This window comes from Leuresthes tenuis, unplaced genomic scaffold (genome assembly GCF_036924035.1).
Source record: "Leuresthes tenuis unplaced genomic scaffold, fLeuTen1.0.hap1 SCAF_19, whole genome shotgun sequence".
NCBI classification, from domain to species: domain Eukaryota; kingdom Metazoa; phylum Chordata; class Actinopteri; order Atheriniformes; family Atherinopsidae; genus Leuresthes; species Leuresthes tenuis.
The window spans coordinates 7,553,539-7,578,140 of record NW_027325373.1 but is presented as its reverse complement, the minus strand read 5'-3'; the positions used below and the strand labels follow the sequence as shown (position 1 = coordinate 7,578,140).

The following is a 24,602-nucleotide window of genomic DNA, read 5'->3' as shown; positions in this document are numbered from 1 at the left end:
ATTCCAAAGAGTTCCTTTCAGCAGGAATGAAAAAAAAGGTAAACAAACAGAGTGGTATTATCCATTTTCACTGCAGACTTAATCACTCTTCCTAAGCCATATTAGCTGTGATCACCCTTGCATGAACATTTCAGCTGAAATGCGCTGATTACCAACTGAAGCAACATTTCTGACTGAGTTCTGAGAATGAAAACCTGAGTGTCAATTTTAAAGATGTGTCTACAGTACCGAGCAAAAGTCTTGAGCCACCCCTTATAACTTTTGTCTCCAACCAGCTGACCGTTTTCAGACAAATGTGTTTTTTTTTCTTTTTGAGCCACTTAATATTGACTTTGAATCATGGACGCATAAAAAAAGTTAAAAAAAAATAAATAAATAATTTTGAGATATAAAGAATGGCTCAATACTTTTGCAAAGTACTGTGTATTTTAACATATCCTTAATCAGTTTGTCTTGTCTATCGTGCTTGGTTGGAATGATCCTAAGATATAATAAAATGATCCCATATTGTATTTTGGACTGAAATGAGGCACTTGTGACAAATTTCTAGCAGTCTTGACAGACCATTTCAGTACCATGAATCTCACTGGACTTGAACAATTAATGGATCTAATTAGTATTTCATGATTAAAAGTAAGTCAGTAGATGATCTTCTTTACCTCTGAAACGGACAGTGATCAGCACTGTGAATGTCCCCAAGAGATATTTTGCCTCACAGTGATCATGAAATGCTCCAATTCATTTTAGTTATTGTAAGAGCTTTTTGTGTCTATGGACTCAAACCACAAGGCTGTGTATGAAATCTAATCTAACAGCTCCTAAAGCTCCACTTTTCTCCTTTTGCTTTGTGAGATGTAATTCTTTAACAGTGCAAACAAGGCTAGTGAAACTGCCCAGCTGGCAAATAACAATAATAATAACAGTAAATATGTCATGCTTCTAGGTGGTTTAATTTCTGTTGCTGATAGGCTGACATCTTTTTATTCTGCTGTCATGCTGTAAAATTTTGGTGGTTTGGCACAAGTTAAACAAATCACCACATGGTAATCTTGTTAGGTGTATTTGCAATGCTTTGAATTGTTGAACTTTATTGCTCTATGCAATGTTTATTCTGTAATCTCAAGACAGTTTTCCAAGGTGTTATTGCAAACTGAAACTTTTAGTTGTGCCAGTTTTACAGCAAAGCATATTTAAACACTTCAGTTACTCGGCTGTAAATAAGTGTTCCAAAGAATGCATATGATACTGGAATTTACTATGTAATATCAGATATGGATTGTATGTTTTTTCTTTATTTTTATTTGGGGTTATTTTGGGGGCTGTTTAGCTGCATTTTTGCCTGTAAAGTTTCTGTATTATTACACTTTATTGCATTGTGTGTGGTTGACTTTGTCTTGTATTCCTGCCGCACAACTAAATTGCCCTTCTAGGGACAAGTAAAGTTCTACTTGATTTGACATGTTTATGGTTTCAAGTGACAGTTTAAAGGCAGATTGAGGAGCTCCATCTGGATGTGACATGTGAGCCAGTATTTCCTTCTCTTTGTGTAACAGTCTGTGTGCATGTGTGAATGACACACACAATTAAACAGTCTCGTTATTACCCAATTAACCGGGTGTCCGCTTGTGAAACAGTGCAAATCTGTTTGTGTTGCTGCAAATGTAAAAAACAGCAAAAAGTAGTTTGTAATAACACAAATGTTAAACCACTACATAATGTCTGCTGTGATAGAGTAGTGAGTGTTAATTTAATAACATTAACTTAATTAATGATTGCTGTTCTGTGACCCTTCCCATTACTAAATGTCCCACTCAATATTTAACCTGCTAGCTGGTCAGATGTAGAATACTGTCAAAGTTAAAGTTTATTATTCCTACAGCAGGCCCATAAATAGACCCTAAGTGGAATCTGCTTTTTAGGTACAGAACAGCATTTTGAGGGAGAACAGACAACTTTGGCACACAGGGACACATCACTTACCACTCTAACCGCCAACAACAAACTCTTGCTAGTTTGAGATCTCTTGACCTCATGGTCAGTGACGCTGCAAGCTAAATATCTTTAAAAGTGGCTTTCTGTGACTTAAAATCCTGTTTGAAGTGACAAATAAATAAAATATAAAATTCTGTTTTCATAGATTTCCCTAAAAAAAATGCTGTTACACTGCAAACAGAAATTGTAGGAATTCATGCATTTAGCTTCTACCACCAATAATTCAACATGGTAATAGAGAGTTAAAAGAAGAAAAAACATGAAAAAAAAAACAGGCCATTCATCATGAGCCTGGAGACTTGGAATTTGGGACTGAGACATCGGTGTAACTCTGGAGACTGAATGCATAATAAATGGGGAGTAAAAAAGTTATAATATCTACCTATTAATATACCTTTTTAGTGGATATGTTACTACCTGTTCTTCTGGCCAAGAATCCTGAGGGGTTAGAAGATAATTATGCCAAACTGATGGACAATATGATTGGAAGTAGGCAATCACACAGTAGATGAAAGAACAAGGAGTGATACAGAAAAAGAGAAATCCAACCCTTTGGGCATCAGGACATTAATGACTACTGAGGTCACCTAGAACCTGATACTACTCTAATATAATGTATTCTACCTGGACATGAATGCACTAATCAAACCATGGTCCCATCATCAGTTGATGAGCTCGTCAGTCTGAACTCTTAATGGAGTTGACCCAGAAAAGAAACTTATAGAAACATTTATCATCATATGTGGATGAACAAAGTTTAGATTCAGACTGGCTAATATCCACCTTCACACTGTCCCTGAGAGATGCCCTTTATTCTTTAAGTGTTTCACCTTTATTCTTCCAACAAGATGGGAGCTGAGGCACAGGTATGTGGCAGGGATTGGCAATGATTTCCAACTTTTTGAACAACATTGAACAATAAGAAATCAAATAGCTTATGCAACTTCTGTTTTGTTGTGCCGCTATTCTATTTTAACTGGCAACAAATTATTACATTTATTATATAGTGTTGACTCTGAATGGTATTATCACTTGAAGTGCACATCCCTAGTATGTTGATAGGCTTACACAAAAGCATATTTATGACATTTTCAAGAGATTGTGCTCAGACAAAGCAAGGACTCCAGTTCCAGATTATTAAGTTATTAATTTAGAAAATACTTAAATGACCCCAACAGATAATGTGATGATTTTTTTTTCTTTTTTACACAGAAACTGTTGGCATTGGACAAGGAACATCTTACAGCATAACACAATCCAGATCTGTTAGCAGACAGATCAGCAGGATCACTTTTCTTACTATGTCACCACAGAGCTCGTCATTGGTGATTTGAGTAAAATCAATAAAAAATTTTATTGATCCCCATGAAAATGGGTAAATTAGGTATATCATTGCCCTGCTGAGGGTGAATTCCAATGACTTTAGTAAATACAATTCATTATCTGTAAAATAATGCTCAAAGGCATTTTAAAGTTGTTTGTAAGAGGTCTAAGTGTGTTATCTGAATTCTAGTCATAAATTCCATTCCTATTAAAAAAAAAGAAACAATAGTAGATCACTTTTGAAAGCTGAATGTGATGTGTTCTACGTTCAGATTTTGGTCTGTGTACCTCTTACTACTCAATATGAAGATAGGGAAAGGGTTTCTCCAAGTGACAAAACTAACAAAAATCACACTTGTTCAATGAGCATTTTAGACCAGTTACATGCAAAGCAGCATATTGCAACTTTTATCTTTGCCAAGATTGGAACACAATATTAGTGTTCACAGTATCTTGATCTAGGAACCACACCCAAATAGCGGTACCGCTATCAGTAATCACTATCCAAAAAGGCAGAAGAGAACCTAAATTACATTGTTTTTCACCATGTTATCGGGTTATTTTTATTAGACCCCAACAATAAGTTGGTGAACAGAACAATATTTAATAGTCTCTTATTATTTTTGACGTGGAACATTTGTCATGTTGATATGATAATCACTGTGTTATTAAGATAATAAGCATATCTACAAAAGCAAACAATCACTGAGCAGTAATTACATACATTGCCTCTTCAGCTGTCTAAATAGCTTTCTTACAAAAAAAAAACACAAGGAGACACATTGCTACACTGTGAATGAGCATCTGCTATGGTGAATACTTGCCTATTTCATGAACGCTGATTGGTGTCCAGAAGCAATTAACATATTCCCACAGCTACATGGCAAGCGTTACAAAGGACGGAAAAGGGAGCGCTCAGGCAACTGCCAAGACCACAGAAGGAGGCAGCTTTCACCTGAGGCCCAGCACAACAGCGAGTGGAGAAAATTCTCAGTACACATTATCCACAGAAGCAGAAAGAGAGGCAGGGATAGGGAAGAAATAAAAGGATGAAACAAAGGGAGGAGAGAACATCCCCAGATGGTGGGGCACATAGTGAGCTGTGTGAAAGATTTGGTTTGTGTGTGAGGGTGTGCACGTGTTTGTATTGTTATTTCAGTTTAATGTATTCAAAGTTTGGACCAAGGATTTCAATTTTTTGATTTTCTAACTGGGAAAATTTGATACATTTATTCCTTCGAGGTGTTTAAATATGAGCCGTATGCTTCAAAGCAAGAAGGTTCCTGGTTCTAATCTTGCCTGGGGCCTTTCTGTGTGGAGTACATGTTCTCTCCATCTTAGGTTCTTTATGGCTACTCTGGCTTCCTCTCACAGACCCAAAACATACATGTTAGGCCAGCTGGTGATTCTAAATGGACCCTCGGAGTGACTGTGAATGTGCATGGTTGGCCCTGTGATGGACTGGCGTGTATTTCACCCAATGGCAGCTGGGATAGGCTTCAGTTATTTCTTTGTTTTTAATTTAGAATTTGTTTTAGAATTTGTAGACAATGCTATTGAAATATTTCTAATGCGCAAATTTTGTTCCATCCCCAGAAGGGTGAGGACTATGACCGGATGATAGAAATTCAACAGCATTCTCTGATAAAACCTTTTATTGTTCCACAGTGTCTAAGATTTTCCCAAAACCTATAAAACCACAGAACTTAAAATTTGTTTTTCATGTCCTAGTTTGTTGCCACAACCAAACAACATCAGTTACATAAAATGTTCATTAAAATAAGAATATTATGTCCAATGCAAGCGATTTCTAAACTCCTTTTCTGCCTTTAAAGGGAGTATTTTAACAATATTTGAACCGCTTTTACCAGATAGCACAGAAGTGAACAAGGTTTTAACGATTAGCAAATGTTCACCCATGACAAACTGCCTCACCTTGCTTCAAGTTTTCTTCATTTCTCTTGGTTTTCAAAATAATTTATGAAAGACTTTCTGCAGTTCAGTTTTTCTTTTGTTGATATAGTAATCAACAGAAGCTTTGTCTACCTTTGGCCATCTTGATGCAAGTAATCTGATGGGTTGTCAATAATTATTTTTGTCAGTAATCAGTAATTATTATTTTAGAATTAGTTTTTGGCTACCTTTAGCCAGCCACAGAGAATAATCTCAGTCTGCCTCCTTTCACCTTGTCTGGTCATTAAGAACAATGTGATGCACTGAAAAGCTCTCAGAATCATTGCTTCTAGAACATGATGTCATAGTGTTGGGATTCTATTACTTGTGGCCAGTTTGCATTTCACTGCCAAGCTAACGTTGGAAATGATACAGTGACACAGCTTATTGTGTTTCATTCATGATGAACAAAACTTTCATGGAAAGCTATGGTTATACATTTAAGGGATTACTTGGAGAAGGCACATTTGGTAAAGTTGTGAAAGCACACTCCACTCACCTGAGGAAATTGGTCGCTATAAAGATTATTGACACTAAGAAAGTCAATCCTAGTTACAAAGAAAAGTTTCTGTGCCGTGAGAAAGAGATCGTTAAATCTTTGAAACATCTCAACATTGTCACGACTCATGAAATCTTTGAATCACACATGGGCACGGTAAGAATTTCCTTATATATTTCCATTCTTTTAGTTTCAGAACAAGAATTTCTTGCACCAAAGGTTTGTCTATTTGCCGTTGATTCTCTTATTTAAAATATTCTCTTATTAAATAACTTTTTTCACATTTGAAACTATTATAAAACATATACAGGAGAACATCTGCAAAATACATCTGTTGGTGGTCTTTGTAAACATACCATTGATGGGTTACAGTTAAGATGGCATGTTGAAGGATTTCTAAGTAATGTAACATGTAGCATTGATGGAGTTCACCAATTAAGTATTATCAGTATCCATCTACTAGCAAATTTGCAAAACATTATGTTTGAGTAACAAAGTCCTGTAGCAGTAGTAATGATGATCACTCTTGTTCATCAGGAGAAAAAAGTGATGGGATTATAGAGCCATAAATACAGCAGAGGGAGAAAGTCAAGGCGAAAGGATCCGTGAACACTTTGACACAGGACTTTGTTTCTAATTTCTTGGAGAAATCTGGTTCCTTTCAACTGCTGTACTTCCCAAATGTAAACTCGGTGGATATTGCAACCATAATGAAAAATTGTCTCGAAGCTCCAACTGGTATTTTTAACCCAAATTATGATTCATGGGCTAATGAAGAGGCCAAAGTGAACATTAAACCTCCTCCAGTGCCTGGAGGCTGCAAAACAGCATCGCTTAAAAGTGTGTAGAATATTATTAATTTTTTCATTGTTAAAATTCAGGACCAAAGTAGTTGACTGCCCGATTGACAAACACATTCTGTTGCACAGATCATTACTGCTCGCTTTTAAATGTCTAGGTCTATGTGGTGATGGAGCTGTGCTTGATGGGAGACCTCTCAAAACTTATTGCTGTCAAAGGGGTCCTAACTGAAAATTTGAGCTGCAGACTTTTCAAGCATCTGTGCTTGGCTGTCCAATATCTTCATGACATGGATGTGGCTCACAGAGACCTTAAATGTGAAAACTTGCTACTTGACAATCATTTCAACCTCAAGGTGTGTGACTTTGGACTCAGCAAGAAACTCACATACATAGATGGTCAGATGGAGCTGAGTGAAACCTACTGCGGCACTTCATCCTATGCAGCACCTGAGATATTGAAAAATTGTCCATATAACCCAAAAGTGTCCGACGTGTGGAGTATGGGTGTCGTGTTGTATATGATGCTCTATGCATCAGCGCCTTTCGGTACGATGAACATTACTAAGATGGTGAAAATTCAAATGGGACACAAGATTAACTTCCCAAGAGTTATGTCTGTTTCAACTGATGCAAAATCCCTCATCCGTCGCATGCTGCACCCGATTGTGGAGCAGCGGATCAAGATCAGCGACATATTGGCAAGTTCGTGGATGTTATGTGTGGGAAAAATGGAACACAGTGATGAAGCCTCCACATCAACCCCAAGTTCCGCACAAGGAAGACCTCCAGATGAAAAGGCCAAAGACAATGAGCAAGAGTCAGAAAGGAACTCAGATCCAGAGGAAGGACCATCAGCTTCTGGCCCAAGACAACAATCTCAAGATGAAAATCAGAAGCTTGTAAAACACTGAATAAATAGACAATACACAGTTCTATTGTCATGAATTTGCATTCTGTTTTTCCTGTATTTTAAGTTTTCTAGTAGTTTATATTTTTTTATTTTTTTATTTGTGTTTTGTTTTGTGTTTCCATTGTTCTTGTCTTTTGACTTTCTCGTGTGTTTTTTTTTCATAGCTGATTATTTATTCTTCTGGTTCTGTGTTTACCTTTTTCCTGCTTTGTGTTCTGTATCGGATCTAGCTCATTATTCGATAGTCCTCTCAACTCCCTCCAGTTCTAATCATTCGCTCCAGTACCTTCACCTGTGCGTATTTATCCTCACCTGCCATCCCTCACCAATCGATCCTCCTCTATGTTTGAGCTTCCTGGTTTTTCTTAGTCTTTGACAGATCCTTGCCAGTAAAACCATTTGCTCTGTTTCAACTCAAATTTTATTGAATTTCATTCAAATTTGCAGCTGTTTTCATTATGTTGTCCCATCGCCCAGTTGTAGGAGTAGGTCTTCCTTTAGCTGAGAGTCAGTTTAGGGACCCATCATTAACGCACCAAGGTGGGGGTGATTTTGAGCAATTCACAGCAGTCAGAATCTTGAGAGGATGAGTTTATCAAAAGATTCTTTTGACAAACAAAAAATGTTTGTGTCTTTGTATGGATTAAAGACAACACTGTCCTTGCAGAGACTAAATTATCATAAATGGAAATATAATGCTCTCCAACAATGATTAAGGCAACATGTCGTGAGTGAGTCATGCCCCCCGTAGCTTGTATCACTTGCTCAGAGAGAGGTATCTAAACATACTTATAACAATCTGACATTCAGCTTGTTACACACTTGTAGTCTAGATGGGTGATAGTGTTGCTTTAAAACCTCTATATACCTTTCAGCATTGATGAAGTCTTTCCAGATGTGCGAGTTGTTTGCTCCATAGGTATTTGCACTCCCATATCATCAGAGATGCAAGCTTTTGAACGGGATGCTGATAACAAGCTGGATGATCGCTGTCCTTGAATCTGGATTATCATTTGTAAAAATAATTTCTCACTTTTAGTTGTCTGACCACAGAACAGTTTTCCACTTTGCCTCATTCCATTTTAAATAAACTTTGGCCCAGAAAAGAGGGCAGCATTCTGGGTCATATTCACATATGGCCTCTGAAACTAGATATAAATATTTTTAGATCTATTCAATTTACTGTAGAAATCATCCATCCATCTATCCATCCAATTTCTATCCCTGCTTAATCCAGGCTGGAGCCTATCCCAGCTCTCACTGGGCAAGAGGCAGGGTACACCCTGGACAGGTCGCCAGTCCTTCACAGTACTATACAAATAAACAGGTGAAAGTTACTCACCTCATGTCTGTGTTATTTTCCTTAACCTGCAGAGGGCAATGAAACACAACACTTTTTGAACTAGACTTCACTTGAACTAGTGATTCTTTCACATCTATATGCAATTATCTCTTTGTAAGAGTATGCATTAATGTAATGTCAGAAAAACTTTACACTTCTTCATGTTTTTTAAAATGTTTTCTCTTATGTATCGCTATGATTCTGCTCACCTGTTTCTTGATCTTTCTCTGGGGTATTTTACCAGTTGGTCTGGCCTGCTGTTGTGTAATAACAAAAACTTAATTGATTTGACTCTAATTTAGACACTGATGAATAATGGTCCGCTCATCTGCCGTGCTCTGATTTGAAAGATTTTAAACAAAGTTTAAGACTTGTGGGGTGATGAGTGATGGAGTGATGGTTATATATTTTATCAATTGCTTTCCCTAGGTAATGCCAGATGTATACCCAGGTTAAATGGGTGGTGCATGCACATTCTGCTGTTATCATTCTTCTGAACTACGCAACAAGCAAATCCAAAATACCAACAATTTTCTCAAAAAACTCCTACCATTTTAAACATTTCATGATTTGCTTTATTATTATGATTATTAACATTATCTTTTTATTTTAGAGTTTGAAGTGCTGTCTTCTCTACACCAGACACAACTGAGAGGTGCAGAAGCTGCCTTCATTCACGTAAAAGTAGAAACATTTTCAGTGCAAAGGTCAAGTGGTGTCAAATAGGCCAGGAGGTGGTATAACTGAAGTCAATTATTGATTAGACCAATGTATTGGTATGGATACAGACACCCCAGGCTGTCGGAGGACCAGAAGCCATGAATATAAAGCAGAAAAGAAAATAACAGTTTTCTGTCAGTGTCTACAGAAGTCAGTGTCTTTTATGAAAAAAGAAAAAAAAAGGTTTCTCATTCTATTTCTTTTTAGAATTGTTTTATAAAACAGTGCAGACAGCAAATGTATGAAACCTCACTTGACATATTTTTTTTCTGTCTGCATGAGTATTATCTATATTATCTATTATAAGCAATGCTCATGCAGACATACAGCATACCGATGCACATCAGCATAACAGTCAAGCCTTAATCTTGTCTATACTGGAAACATGTGAGAAACATGCTGTAAATTCTAAAACAAATCTCTTAAAAAAACTTTTGAGATTGATATAAATTATATTGAGATTCTTAGCAGCTGTTCTTGCTAAGTGATATAAAGCTAATTTATTTATTTAAAATCCCAGATGGTTTCACATCTCTTTCTGCAAGTATGACAGGTTTTATTATTTTTGTTTTATTTATCTATTTATTATTTTTCTTTTTTGTACCATTGTGGCAAAAGATGAAAAGATAAGGTTTGGTTTATTGTCCTGAGGTTCAAATGACAAATCAATGGGAAATACTTTGTACGCAAGAAACTGTTATGGGCTGAGGTTTAAAGATGTTTCCATAGGAAGAAAATCAGGTGTACGATGCCAAACTGAGCAGCTGTAAAGGTTGTGTAAAGCATGCAATGACATTTAGGAATCCTGAAGATAAACAGAATGTGAACAAACATGTTGGGCAGGGGGTTTGTCAGTGTGCTTGTATGTTATTTTTCATAAGACATCTTCATAAGACATCTGGCATGCTTAACCGACCCCCACCCACACCCCCAACTATCCCACTGCTTGCCCTTTATTCCAACACTCTCTCACACACACACACACACACACTCACACACATGCACACATGCACAAAGACCTGAATAATGAGGTGTCATGTCTCTCTCACACCCTGGGACCTCTATTCATGCCTCATCCATTCACGTCATCTTCCAAATCCATCTCTTGTGCTCCAACTCTCCTGTGTGACATACTCTCTCTTTCTCTTTCTTTCACAGATACGCACACACACGGAAGCATGCACATACCCACACACAATAAAGTGTGTGTACAAACCCATGCACAACATTGGGATGGAGGTCAGGTCATGGTGTTGAGAGATGATGCTTCTATTGAGAATAATTACAGTTGAGGATTTGCTGCTTCCTGGCCTCTTCAGTATGAACAGTCCTCATTGGTCAGACTGGCTTGTGTCTGCCCTACCAGCTGCAATGTTTGTCTCGGGTGGTAAAAGTGATTATTATGAATAATGAAGGCATTATTTATCATATGAGATAATTTGACAGCAGAGCTGGGTATTGCTGCTTTATCACAATAGCTCCCATTGTTAAGGTGCCGATAATTTATGTTTGCCATTTGTCTTGAACTCGTGTGAAAATGACCAAACACTGAGGTGTGTCTAGTGTTTTCTGTGTTCGGCAGTAAAGGCGTTAATTGTTGTGTGTTGATTAGGTCGCAACATTTCTTAAAGATCAATGTTTTCGAAACACAGATCAGGCGCATGTGTAGCACGTGGAGGGGATAAATACAAATACCTTATCTTAAAGTTGTGAGAACCACAGCAGGAACTATTTTACACATAAAACTATTATGTAGTGTAGTACTGTTATGGCTACAACAAAAATTTAATACAATTAAAAACATTATCTAAGAGAACTAACATGAAAAAATAAATGTTTACTTGTTCACGAATGTATAAGTCTGTGCTATTATAATACGATGTAAATTGTTTTGCTGAAATTCAGCGCTGAGAACAGGGAAGTAGATATTTATTTACATTTAATTCAAATAAATGTCCACTTCCGTCAGTGTGAAAATCATTTGAAAAGCTGTTTGTGAGATGGAATGTTGATATACATTCGCAGAGTGGGATTTTAAATGGTAGAGTTTGTGAATATGCACAGATTTTCTACATCAATAAAGGAATGAATTGTCATCAAAATCCAAGAAACAAACCTGCTGTGAATCACTTCTGCTGTCATTGTTTAGATATTCAGGCTTTTCAATATAAAAAATTCACAAAGAAAGCACGAATAATATATCAAAACTATGTCAACACCGAGTGTGAGAGCATTAAAAGATCTTTGTTTTCTTCATGACTGAGAATTTTCTTTTGAATATCAAAACCATCTCCTCTTTTACTTAAACGCTAAAAGTTTATCCCACTGGCTAATAAAGTGACTGTGCCCCTATGAGTGTATATTTTTCTTTAGAGTCATCAGTAATAAAAAAAAAAAAAGGTCAAGCTGAGAAGGATACATGCACATATATACACACACACCAATACATGAGGTGCCATGTATCTTCTGTCCTGTAACTCCTGTTACCTGCTGGCTTCATCATGCCGATGACACCTTTAAAACACTGCAAAAAGAGGCAGTTCCATTGACACTCTTTGTAGATGCTTTTATATGTCTCCATGAGCAAATGCAAGGCTGACAGCTAGCATCAGTCAGTGGCTGATCTAATCTCATAAAAGTGTATTTTCATCTGACTTTTTTTTTGCTGAAATATTGGGGACCAGACAAAAAGTGAAGGTGGTGATAAATAAAGAAGGAAGGGAGGTGTGATGTGCAAAATCAGACATGATGAACAAATGAAGGGAAGAGGATAGCAAGTGCAACCGTAGGAGGGATTGGAGCAGGGTAATTTATTCAGCTAGCCTGTAAATAGTGTGAAGTATAATGCTATTAGCTGTGATTATATCAGGCAGTTATTTCGGGAAGAATCTGCACCCAGCTGCTATCACAGATGTGAGAGGAAAGGAGAGAAGAGGAGAGGAGAGAAGCTGAAAAGCTTCCAAGGCTTTATTAAAGGAAAATAAACCACCCACTGGATGGATGAGTAGAACATTTTTCTAATTGTGTTAGTACACTTGCATATCTTTAAGGAAGACTGTCCCACATGGGATGGTACATGTGTATCTGCATTCTTGATGAGCCCTGATGATTGCACAAATGTGTGTACGTGTGCATATTTGTGTTTTGTCATATACAGGCATCTTTCTATAATGGTGTCCCAATAAGTAATGTATTTGGAGTCTAGCTTGCAGCTCCAGGATTTGTGTTTGTGTATGTGTGAATGTATCTGTGCGTGAGCACCCTCACCACATCACGCACTCCTCTCCGTCACTGTGTTGAGGTATCCTTGTTCTCTGTATTGTGATGTTTTTATCTGTGTGTGATTGCTACAGTTCTCCACAGCCAAAACACACAGCTCTCTGAAGACACACACAGTGCCAGCTTTAGCTGCCCTCTGAGGACTTATGTCAATAATATATGAGCCCTGACATACACACAGTTGAACAAACACTTGCGTTAACATTCGCATAAACACACACTGAGGCCTACCTCAGCCTTTGCATTTACACTGCTGTGAACATAAACCCTAAGTAGAAGTTTGCACGCAAACATGGCGGCCATGGGAGTCACCTCAGGCCAGCCGCTCTATTATCCAGTGAATCAAGCACATACCTGTGTTCCCCTGTCCACTGAATCTGATTTGACTGTGGAGGATGTATAAGTAATGAGCACCATTTTTTCCTTTTATATCCTGAGACCTTCCCATCACTCCATATTCTAGTGAGGAGGAGAAAGAAGAGGATCAAGGAAGAGTGATGTAAGTGCGAGAAGGAGCAATTCATGTCCTCATGGGAATGCGTGTGTGGGTTAGCGTGGGAACTGTTGGTGCAGCAGGCTTGTTTGTTGGTGCATCAAGTGACAGCAACAAACTTCATGTGAAAGGTCTACAGGCTGAAATGCTCCAAGAGGGAATTTCAGCCCAGCAGAAGACAGGAGTGCACACACGGCACGCACACACGCCACATGTCCAAATACAGTGCTGACTAATGCTCAGAAATAATGAAACAATTATAGAATGAAACAATTTTTACATAAAAAGAAGCCCCTTCAAAATGTAGTAAGCCATACTGATGTGGCGATGTACTCCAGTAATGGCGAGTTAGAAAATAAATGATGTGATTATAAAGTAAAAACTAATATTTACATTCAAATGAAATATTAATCAATTAGTAAATGATGTATTTCACACAGAATTTTTCTGTAAGTGAGCCTCTTTCCATTTTTCTGTTCTTTACACATTTTTTCAGCCGTGGTTGATACTAATTTTTCAGTCAGTATGAACTTATTTACAACCTGCAATATAATCAGCTAATCCAAAAGTCTTGAATGCCTAAACTAAATGGCCAGTAAATTCATGATGTAGTCATATTTTAATAAATTATTATTATACATAATGACATGTGTTACACGTGTGATATCTTGCTTAACTTTTTTGTACCTAGCCAATGAACAACTTTTTATTATTATATTATCTTATTATTCTAAATAACTATTATTTATTATTCTCTTTTATTAGTTTTATTCCACTTTACATACAGTTTTCAAGTTTAAAGCTGATACAAAACTACAAGGATACCAAAGGCTAACATAGATGGAAGAGTCAATGGGGAAGGAGTTTTTGAGAAAGGTGTCGGGATGTGCAACCAATGAGAATACAAGAGATAGAGTCATGGGACATAAGAACAGGATACATGGGAGAGGAATACAACAAAGAAAAACACTACAAACATGAAGTAGAGCATGGCAAAGGACATACTATAACTTAGTTGAATGTTGGTGAGAACACACATTCCTGTTTGATGTTTCCAGCATATAATTTCATGAGAGACTCGAGAAAGAGAGGCTGTGGAGAGTAAATGCCACTCCTCTTCAACAACCAGGTGAACAAAACAAATTGAATGACCACTTGTATAATTGTGCAACATAGACTTGTCTCCACAACAGCTGGAACTGCTTTATACACATCAGTCAGATGAGTCCGGTTTATTCTTGAATTTATGAATAATCTCGTAACCTCAAAATTTCCAAACACGTGATAGGTAGCTATGTTATGAGAACAAAACAATGATCTGATAATACTGAAAATCTTGTCGTCTGAACTTGGTTTAAGACCCATCCACCTCTTCTATCTAATCCTCAATGAACAGTTAGATGCAGTAACAAGAATAGCTTTCACAAACAGGTCGTTTTATTTCTGGGAATGAATGCTGTTGAGAATATGAATGGGCTTTCCCTGCTCCATGCATATGACCTACTAACTTCCTCTCTTAGAAGGTTTTAATGACAGATTGAATCCGATTTTAATCAGTACAAGTGTGAGTCAGTCTAATTAAGAGATCATGCTTTACCAGCTTTACGATGACCAAAGGCAGATGACAAGGGCTTTCATTTTTCTGGCTTATGGCAAATCTGTCTTGAAACTGTTAACACAACACTATGAAATACATTTTATATGTTATATACACACTTTTGCATCATGTAAAACAGTAAAACTTTTAACCCTTTGAACCACAGGCGTACATTTCCTTTCTCAAGTTAAAAGCTCTGTGCCCTGTAACAGTTCTGTAAAACTTTGCTAATTAGTAGTGACAATGAGAATTGGATTTATATTAATGAGAGTGTTATCATTATAGATCCAGACTACTGCAGTATTTCATGGTCTGGCTGTGGGGACATCATGCATGGATTGACATTTATGACCAATAAGAGGAATAGTTTTCTTGCCATATGGAACATTTAGCCAGACACTGAACTTTTGAAATTCTCAAAGTTAATAATAGTCATCTTTTTAAAATCCCATCCTGACTCCATTTACTTTGTATCTTTTCTTTCTTTCTTTCTTTCTTTCTTTCTTTCTTTCTTTCTTTCTTTCTTTCTTTCTTTCTTTCTTTCTTTCTTTCTTTCTTTCTTTCTTTCTTTCTTTCTTTCTTTCTTTCTTTCTTTCTTTCTTTCTTTCTTTCTTTCTTTCTTTCTTTCTTTCTTTCTTTATTTTTGGAATGAAAGGACAGGGGAGCTCATTAATGCCATTCTTTATCATTTAATGAAGCCATTGGATTAAAGGTGATGCTCTGACCAATGAAAGGGAAGAAATGAGGAGTGGTGAGGAGACGAGGGAGGAGGAAAAATAAAATGATTAGCTGGTAGCACTGAGTGAGGAAACATTTCACTGGAATAAATTAGTCTAAACAAAATAGTTTGACCAGACTGCTGTAAGTGTGCCATGAATTTGTATGTTCTACACTGATTTCAAGTCATATCTCCAGTGTGAAGAAAACCTTTACTCAATGTGTGTAATGCTGCTGTTATTTTGCTGTTATTGAGTATTTTAGCTCTGGATACACAGAAAAGATATCAAAAGTAATGAAAGTTAAGCATAGACAATGACATTTCCTTTCTGAGACCATGGTTGACTTAAAGAACAGACATGCTCTAATATTAATATTCAGGCCACATAAAAAAAAATCTATTCAGTTTGAAGAGGAGCAGGACTTGAAGCTTTGTCCTGATGTCGATTCTTGAGGGATCAACATCAAATGAGGGGTTGGAAGTTTTAAGTGTGAATGCAGACTGCGCTGTACCCTCCTGACTCCTGCCAAGGAGACTGTACTCTGTACACATAGCAGTATTAATACTGTGGTATCTCAGCCTAAAGAGACAAGAGAGAAGGAACGCTCATCTCTCCCATTCTTTCTCTCAATCTGTTCTCCTCCTATTTGATTGCTTTCACCATCTTTTTATCCTGTTGCCTCTAGAATTCAGCACTTTCCCAGGATGACTACTTTCTCTCTCATGGTGCCTTTCATCTGTCTCATTTTTCATTCACATCTAGTCAAATTTAAATGTTCTTTCTTCCATTCTCAGTCCAATAGTTGCTTTTACAACTTTTCTGCCAAATTCTTACCTGATAATGTTGGGCATCCACCTTTATCGTGTAGAAGAAAACATGTCTTCTTCACTTTCTGCTTTTTGACCTGTGCAAGGAAACACATAATTTGAATATTCAACAAGTTATGAATAATAACTGAATGAATAATTTTGTAAAAACCTTCTCGGCATGACATTCTGAGCACAGTTGATCAGCCGACACCAACAGGTGTCAGAGCTTGCTATTGCAAGAAATCAGTTGGGTAGAATAACTAAAGGCAAGACAGGAAACTAAACAAAAGAAGTCAATAAACTAATCACTTGGTATTCTAACCAAGTGTTAGTCAATTGAAAAAGTCTAAAGCCACTTACAGTAAATTTAGAAGAAAAAAATTAAATAAATACCACTATGGGTAAGATGGAACAGGCTGAGTTCTGATTAACTTCTCATGCAGCCTTTTCTGCAAAGAAAAGGATATATTATATCATCTTGATAACATGATAATCCAGCAGCTCTCATGTTTTAGAAATAAAAGTTGGTAATGAAAACTTTTATGTCCTTTTACCCTCCATAGTGTGTGACTACAAATGTGGCACAACTCAAAGGGCCCTGATGAAAGGAGAAGTATAACAGAATCGATTATCTATACCTTATTTTATTTTTTAATGTATCATGTCTCTTATTCATAAAAATCCACCTTGACTGAACATTCAATGCCATGCACAGTTAATGGACAGTTTTGTGTGGACATGTAGTCATGTTCTGTCATTAAGATATGTTTAATGTATGTTCTGTTATACTTCCATCCCAGTTTCTTGAGTTATACATTTATATCATTATACTTGTTTGACTATATAAATACAAATGGAGGAGACAAAAATTATATTTTTATATCAGAGTATATAAAGTATCCAAATATATTGATATTGATTAACAGGAACTCTTGCTTTCCCCAGTGCATATGGAAACGTTTCTGTCAGACAGAAAGACACTGCTAACCAGTGGCAGAAAATGGCTCATATGATCCATTGACATACTGTGGGTTGGTCTTTATTCTGTTTGGAAATTAGCTCTTAAAGTGATCTGCAGTACACAACAAAGTGAAAAGGTTTGGCTTGGTCATGATTCAAAGTTAAAACTGTACAATAAAAATAGCTGCTACTATAAACTCACCTCTCTCTGTCTCCTCTCTGTTTCCTCTTCCTCTCCATTAGTATTTTTCGTACTTCTTTCCTTCCTCTAGATCTACCACTCTTTCTCTCTCCTGTCTGTTTCTTTCCTTAAGTCTGCATTCTCTCTCCTCTTGCTGTCTCTTCTTCTTTCACCCCCACCACCAACCTATAGGGATAGAGACCCAGTAGAATTACCATCCTCTTGATCTATAATTACCACACAACTTTCTCTACCCCTGGCTCTCTTTCTCCTTGCTTACTTGCCAGCAAGTCTCAGATTGTACGCAAGATACATATATCATCACTTCAACACTTTTTTCAGATGACAGCATCATCATATCCATGTGAGTGAATATGAGGATCACTGAGAATTCAAAATTGCATTTTGGACATATGTATGGTGATCATGTGATGGGATGACCTATATACTGACCATTAAGCAAATGTTTGCCATCTTATCCTTTCACTGTAATAAAGGGCACTAAATACAAAGTAACACTGGGGAAGTCATATAAATATAACTGTGAAAAGGAATACTAATTCCAAATGCAAATGTGCACTTGAGCTGTCTCAGATGTCTTTCTTCTCAGCTGTGTCTTTTAATTTCTTGGCTGTCAACCCTTTTTTGTGTTAGCTTGTTATGTAATCATCATATAATCATCTAATAACCCTTTTAGATTTGTAAAGTGCAGATTTACTGCACTTCACAAATTGGAAGACTCTAGTGTTAAACCCATACTGGATCGCATTGACTTGCAATGAAATATAGACAGATTGACCCTTTTTTTAAAACAAAAAGACTGCAACTGTCAGGCTGTGGATGAAAGGCATTTGTATTTCTAGGCAGTTTGGCATAATTAAATACTTTCTGGAACTTGTAGACAGCAAGACAATTATGTCCAGTAAGAAACATGACAAACTAGACAACATATAACACAATGTTCATCAGTGCTGTCCCTTGGTGTTAATGTTTGGTCTTTTTTCCATTCCAGTCACCCCGTGCTCCAGAGTTTAAATCCAAATAGTTTTTATTCTCATTCTTCACTCTTGTGCTTCGATATTTAGAATTATTTAAGAATGATTACAGTAAACTACATTATTTATGAAGGCACATCTCCACAACAAGTTTGGACATTTATTATTTTTGTAGTTTTGTAAAATCAGGCAAACAAAACAAATGGCTGAAAAAGATGCTGACACTAAATCCATTTTATAACTTTCATTGTATTTACAAACATTTGTAACACTTTGCATGAATTACAGAAACACACAATTCCTTTGATTATTGTTGTTGAGTAAGTACCACTGGGTATTTATTGATATATCAAAAAATCCAGAAACATACATTTAAGTTAAATTTATTTTATTTTTCTCAGAACAGCCACTACATTGTAGAGGAGTGCTGTCAGTAGGTTTTCCTCAGTGATGAGTCGTTATAAGATGGCTTCGCTTCCAGTAACTCTGTTAGTTGGAAAAAGTGTGCATAAAATGTATGGAAACGGTAAGTGGTGTGAAAATCAGCTCCATGTGTGTCCACACACAGAGGGTCAGGGTTGCTTTCTATCAGAAATCTGAAATAAACAGTCACTTTATCATTTGTAGTTGAGTGGCTTTCTGTGTCAATCTGTATGTACGAATATTCTGAGAATTTTATGGGTATTTGTATTCAGTATTTGAATGTGTGTCAGCTAAAATGACATAACACAACATTAATTTTTCTTTTCAAAGTCTGTGTCTTGAAAATCAATACCAATTTCAGATATAATTTGGAAATGTTCTTTTTTTTTCAAGTTAATATGGCAGTATTGTAATTTTAGAAATTGTTGATTTGCTTACAATACAATACCATCCTCTCTGAATCTGATGAGCCATCAGGTCCAAAATGGACTTTTTTTTTCATGTTCCAGCTCATCTGCAGTCTTAAAACAAAATAATATCACGTTAAACGTCTCCAAAACTTAAAAAAGAGGTACTTGCATGTTTTACTATTTCTATGCAGAAATAACTTAATTTGTCCGAGCGTTACAAACTCTTTCTCGCAAGAATTTTTTTTTTCAACCTAGCCACTATTACCTCAGTGTCTGGATTTCCTTGTATGGTCAAATTCTCAAGACAGTGCCGTCCAACTAGGGGCTGCATGTTATCCACCACAACCATTTTAAAAGTGGAAGTTCTTTGTGCTGCAAAGAACAAGTGATCCACCACTCATCAAAGCTTAGCACTTTGTTTTTGTTCTGGAGTTGTCCAGAAAATTTATTTTTTTTGCTTGAGGGGGCATGCTTACGCTTTTCATTTCCATTTAAGACTAAATGTTTTTTCCATCTAAGATTTTTGATCAATGAATACAGTTCTTTTTTTTTAAGACCAGCATTATAATTGAGAAAATGTGTGGATTTTCTCACAGATGACAGTTTTATAAACGAAGCCCATGATGCCGGCTTTGCAGGAAGACTGAAGCTAAAAGTGTGGAAAAACGGTGTTCCAACAGTAGAGGGGTATGAGTCTGAACCTCATCAGTTTCAAATCATGTGCAGTGTTGGCATTAGACGTATGTACATTTTTTTGTACACATATCCTGAATAAAAATGCATCGTAGGGGTATAATGGTACCTGTGTAGATATATTTGTAAACAGAGCAACCAGAAGTATCCATTTGTTACTTCGACAATCGAGCAGAAACACAGACTTTCTGTGGAGAAAAGTGAATCATATAGATTGACTTTGTCAAATAATATTAAGAGGCTTAGTGAATTTAGAAAAGGTGTTGGCAGAAAAGAAGAATAAACAGTTCATGACTTTTCCCAGATGGAGACTGCTGATTAAGAGCCAATGTCTTCGGAGTGGTACCAAAGTTGCATCTCTTGGACAGGTGATTTACACATATAGATGTGATTTGTTGCTAAATAATGGATGAATGACAACTAAGATAGTTGCTATCTCCAACTTGACTGCCAGACATCTGCAGCTTTAACACTATGTCCATTTAAAGGGTGTTGTTAGCGTCACTGTGAGTAGCTGTTAGCTAGGCTTGTCCATCAGGTTTCTTCTCTGATTCTCCTGTCTGAGAGTGCACTAATCACTCTCTGTTGCAGTTAAGACACTGACTACTTATACGTAATTCACACTGCCCCCTTAAAAAAAGGGGCACTCTTTAAAGCTCATCTGTGTAATGCCCCTCATTCCAAAAACTGTAAAATGACTTTAACCCCCATGACACACAAACTATTTAAGGGTAGTTATTAATACAACCTTTCCTTTAATACCTTTGCTTCTGTTTCTCTTTCACACAGTGATATACAATAAGATATTCAGCCTGTCATTTAGGGAAGTGGATAATGACTGGAGGCAGGTTTGTCTGACATCATGTTTTGCTACATATTGGGGAAACTGAGCATGACAGCTTTAATGGGACATAAACTTAACAAAATCAGTCTTTTACATTATGAAATCAATGGAGCAGAATGAAGCAGTGACCCAGTATTCTTACAGTTTCCATCTCTGGCAGATTTGAGACCACAGTGGCTGCCTGTTTTTAACTGGCATGCCATGTGATTAAGGGAGTCTGTCAGTTGTTTGACTATGATGAAACTGATAAGGTGGTAGATGAGGCACCGTAAGTAAACACAGTTTGTAACCTGCAATTCTATTCTCCTCAACATCTATAATTCATAGGCCAAGATGACTCTTTCATGAGGCAAGCTAGTTGCACATAATTCATAACGTGGGCTGTGGAAACTAGGACAGAGTGAGATACCAGGAGTGAGGGGGAGGAGGGGGAAGGATGAGAGGGCTGAGCAAGAAAGAGGGTGACGAAAAGGATGAAGACAGAGAGGGTGTCTGTATGAGGAGGTGAAAGCAAAGAAGAGAAGGGAGGCAACAGGATTTGGGTTAACAGAAGTACAATTGAAGAAGGAGGCTGCATAGAGAGTCGCAGAGAGAAACAAAGATGGAACTTGGAAGATAAGACATGGGAGAAAAAAAGAGCAAAATAGTTGGAGATGAGAGGAGAGAAAAGAGAAAGCTTAAAACGAGGGAGGAGGGTTGTGTGCAGTTGATGTGACAGACATCTATATCAGGCAAAGGAGGGAGGAGTCTGAAATGAAAGGCAAACTTTATCATTGGTTCTTTGTTTTACCAAAGCAAAGAAAGAATACATTTGTTGAGGCTTAACTCTGCTGCCTGATAGGGAGACAAATGGATTTCTTGCACATTTTCCAAAGGAGATGCTAAGAAAAAGCTAATAATGACAGCTCTGTAACTCTTAATTTGGCAAAAGACTATGGAGGAGATGTTTTCCTCTTCTTCAGGAGCGTTGCTTGCTTTCAAGTTGGCTGGCATTGAACAGTTGCTCGAAGGTTACTGGTGCCCAAAAACGACAAAAAGAGACAGAATGGAGATGTGAATGAACACACAGACAAGTGTAAGTCCAAGGTTTAAAAAGTGAGACACTTAGGGACCATGGTTTAGCCTCCTTCTTTTTGGTGTGGTGCTGGAAGCAAAAAAGATCAGAATTCAAAACTCATTCAACAGCTGTGTGAGTGTTAAGGAGAGAGACAGGGTCAGATAGAAAAAAACAGAGAGAGAGTAACCGAGATCACAGAGAGTTTGCACTTTCTCCCCCGCTATATAGCTCTGGGCCATGTACACAGCAGAAAGTCACGACCCCAAAGTTCAGCGCATGATCTGAATTCCAATGACTTTTTGACTGTGATGGAGCATTTGTGACTGTGCAAGCATGTAAGTGTATGTGTGTGTATGTTGGAGAGGAGAATAGAAGTGTATGGGGGACAGAATTCCTGTGGGAGCTGAGAACTGAAAAATAGAATGCTGAATTGTGACAATGACACACTGCTGAGGTACACACACGAGAGTATACACACAACTCGCAAACACAGAAAAGCTTGGAAGAAGTGCGAGTCCAGGACACGGCAAGGTGACCACAAATAAAGTAGGAACAAGGCTAAGCATATGGACACCTGCATCTATTTATCCGTGCCATAATACTGGAGATGAAAGTTCTCTAAAAGGCTTTGAAAATAAAGACATCATAAGAGAGACAGAAAATCACTGGAATATCTTACTTTTCATGAAGGTACGCAAGTTCAAAGGATAGTGAAGCTACAAGTTCAAAAGATACGGCAGTAGAGCCTTTATTGTGTAGCACTAAGGTCGTCAATCATCAAACAAATGCAAGAAAAAATGTTTTTTTCATAATTGTTTGCCCTGCTTGTGGACAGTGTTGCAAAACTGATTTAGTTTGAAATTAGAAAATGTTCCTTAACATTTAACGGACGGGGCTTTTCAACAACCACCAGGCAGCGGGGGGACATTTTGTGTTGTAAATTGATATATTCTTTTGAGGAGGGGCTAGGTAGAACAGTGCACATGTTCTATAGATAGATGTAAAATTATTTGGAGGAAAATGGCCAACCAATTCAAATGCTGACTCCCTCTCTGGTACAGAGCAGACTGCCAGCTCAAGCACACTTACATATGTCTGACATGTCTTCCAGAATACAAATAGACAAATAAATATTTGTATGAAACACTATTTAAAAACACACACTATTCAGGCCTTTCCAATTACCATATTCAGGTTCGACTCTACTGCTAGTATCTTGTAAAAGAAAGCATGATTATGTTCCATCAATGTCATGTTCAAAAACTGCACACCAATGGCCCAAAATTAAGTTATTGCCGATGCAAAAGAATCACATTTGAACACAATCACAGTCATTCCCAAAGCCAATTCAAAATCAGCAATTTACTTGCATGTCTTAGAAAGGACCTAGAGAAAACCCCCATTAGCAGGCAAGGTTCAAACGCAAATAAAAAAAGCGATTTTTTTTCCAAAAATTATGAAGTACTTATTAGCTGCTTAGTCATTATATTGTGATAATGTTTTTATGAGAGTATGTGGCAGCATGTGCCCATGAGCACGTTCCTGTGGTTCATAAAAGCCTCCAGAGTGCTCAGTTCACATTTCACTTTTCTCTCCATCCCTTTTTCATTTAAGTTTAGATCGTGTATATGTTGTGTGCATTTTTATTTTGTTTTATCATTTCAATTTCAGTTTTGTACCTTATATGCAAACATAGATTGTGCATGATCATTTTTGGCAATAAATTGACTCCGATTCAGTGCTGATTTGAACATTTCTGGTTCTCTCTGATAACTGTGATACACCGAGGGGAAGAGTGCTGCGTTAGTCTCTCATATTACAGTATAGGTTACATGTAATTGTCCTGGAAAATGGCAGTTATCTGATGCCTTCTCTGAATGTGAATGTTAATGCAGAAGTTAAATAAAGAATAACTGTGACTGATGTCCTCTAGGCATCTAAATAATCTTTGCTGTATTACGTAGAGTAAAAAACATTTTATATTCTAATATGGGCCATGTCTGCAGCAATAGAAAAAAGTTTTGAAAATGTAAATTTCCTGAAATCATTAAGGAAGTTTACCACAGAGATTAAGTAATGTTTGCTTGTTTCTATTGGCTTTTCAATTGTGGTAAGATCATCCTTCTAGGCCTTAGCAATCTAGCAAAAGGAACTCATAATTAAATGTGAAAACTTAGAGGATAACCATTATGATGACTATCATTAAAACATGCTCTGTTTGTCATGAGGAATGATATGTATTTAACTGTTGAAACTGTTTAACTGTTGAAAGCTCAGGTCAGTTGAATGTTATTGGACGTAAATTTAACAGTCCTTAACCATCAGGCTTTTGTAAGCTAGTTTGTTTTTTTAAAACCCTGCCTGTTTTTCTGTCAAGCTCAGGAGTTGAAAAATAATCTAATAAATCTTATAAAGACATAGATGAATCAACTGTCTCCCTTAGTCGGTATGCAGATGTTGCATTTGTATGCTCAATGTAAACTTATTGTAACTTCCAGTAAAACACTGTATCTGTAAGAAAGACAGAGAGGGTCATTTTGGTTTATGCACCATTAGAAAGAGGCATCACCCAAGGTCACAAGTTGAATTCCAGCCTTCAC

The 24,602-nt window shown here is 37.0% G+C and overlaps 2 protein-coding genes across 3 annotated transcripts in view; both read left to right on the top strand.

The window, feature by feature from the left end:
- The window catches only part of snx30 (sorting nexin family member 30), a 360,763-nt gene extending 337,009 nt beyond the window's left edge, over positions 1–23,754 (top strand). For both annotated transcript variants that reach the window (XR_011909039.1, XR_011909040.1), the window contains exon 10: positions 23,742–23,754. The gene's annotated coding sequence lies outside the window, so the exon portion shown is untranslated. The remainder of the gene's footprint in view (positions 1–23,741) is intronic.
- LOC140277511 (testis-specific serine/threonine-protein kinase 1-like) lies at positions 5,672–7,481 on the top strand. The gene is made up of 2 exons (XM_072372580.1): positions 5,672–5,923; positions 6,726–7,481. Exons 1-2 carry the CDS (start codon positions 5,672–5,674, stop codon positions 7,479–7,481), a joined length of 1,008 nt encoding a protein of 335 aa, XP_072228681.1.
- Positions 23,755–24,602: the final 848 nt, after the last annotated feature.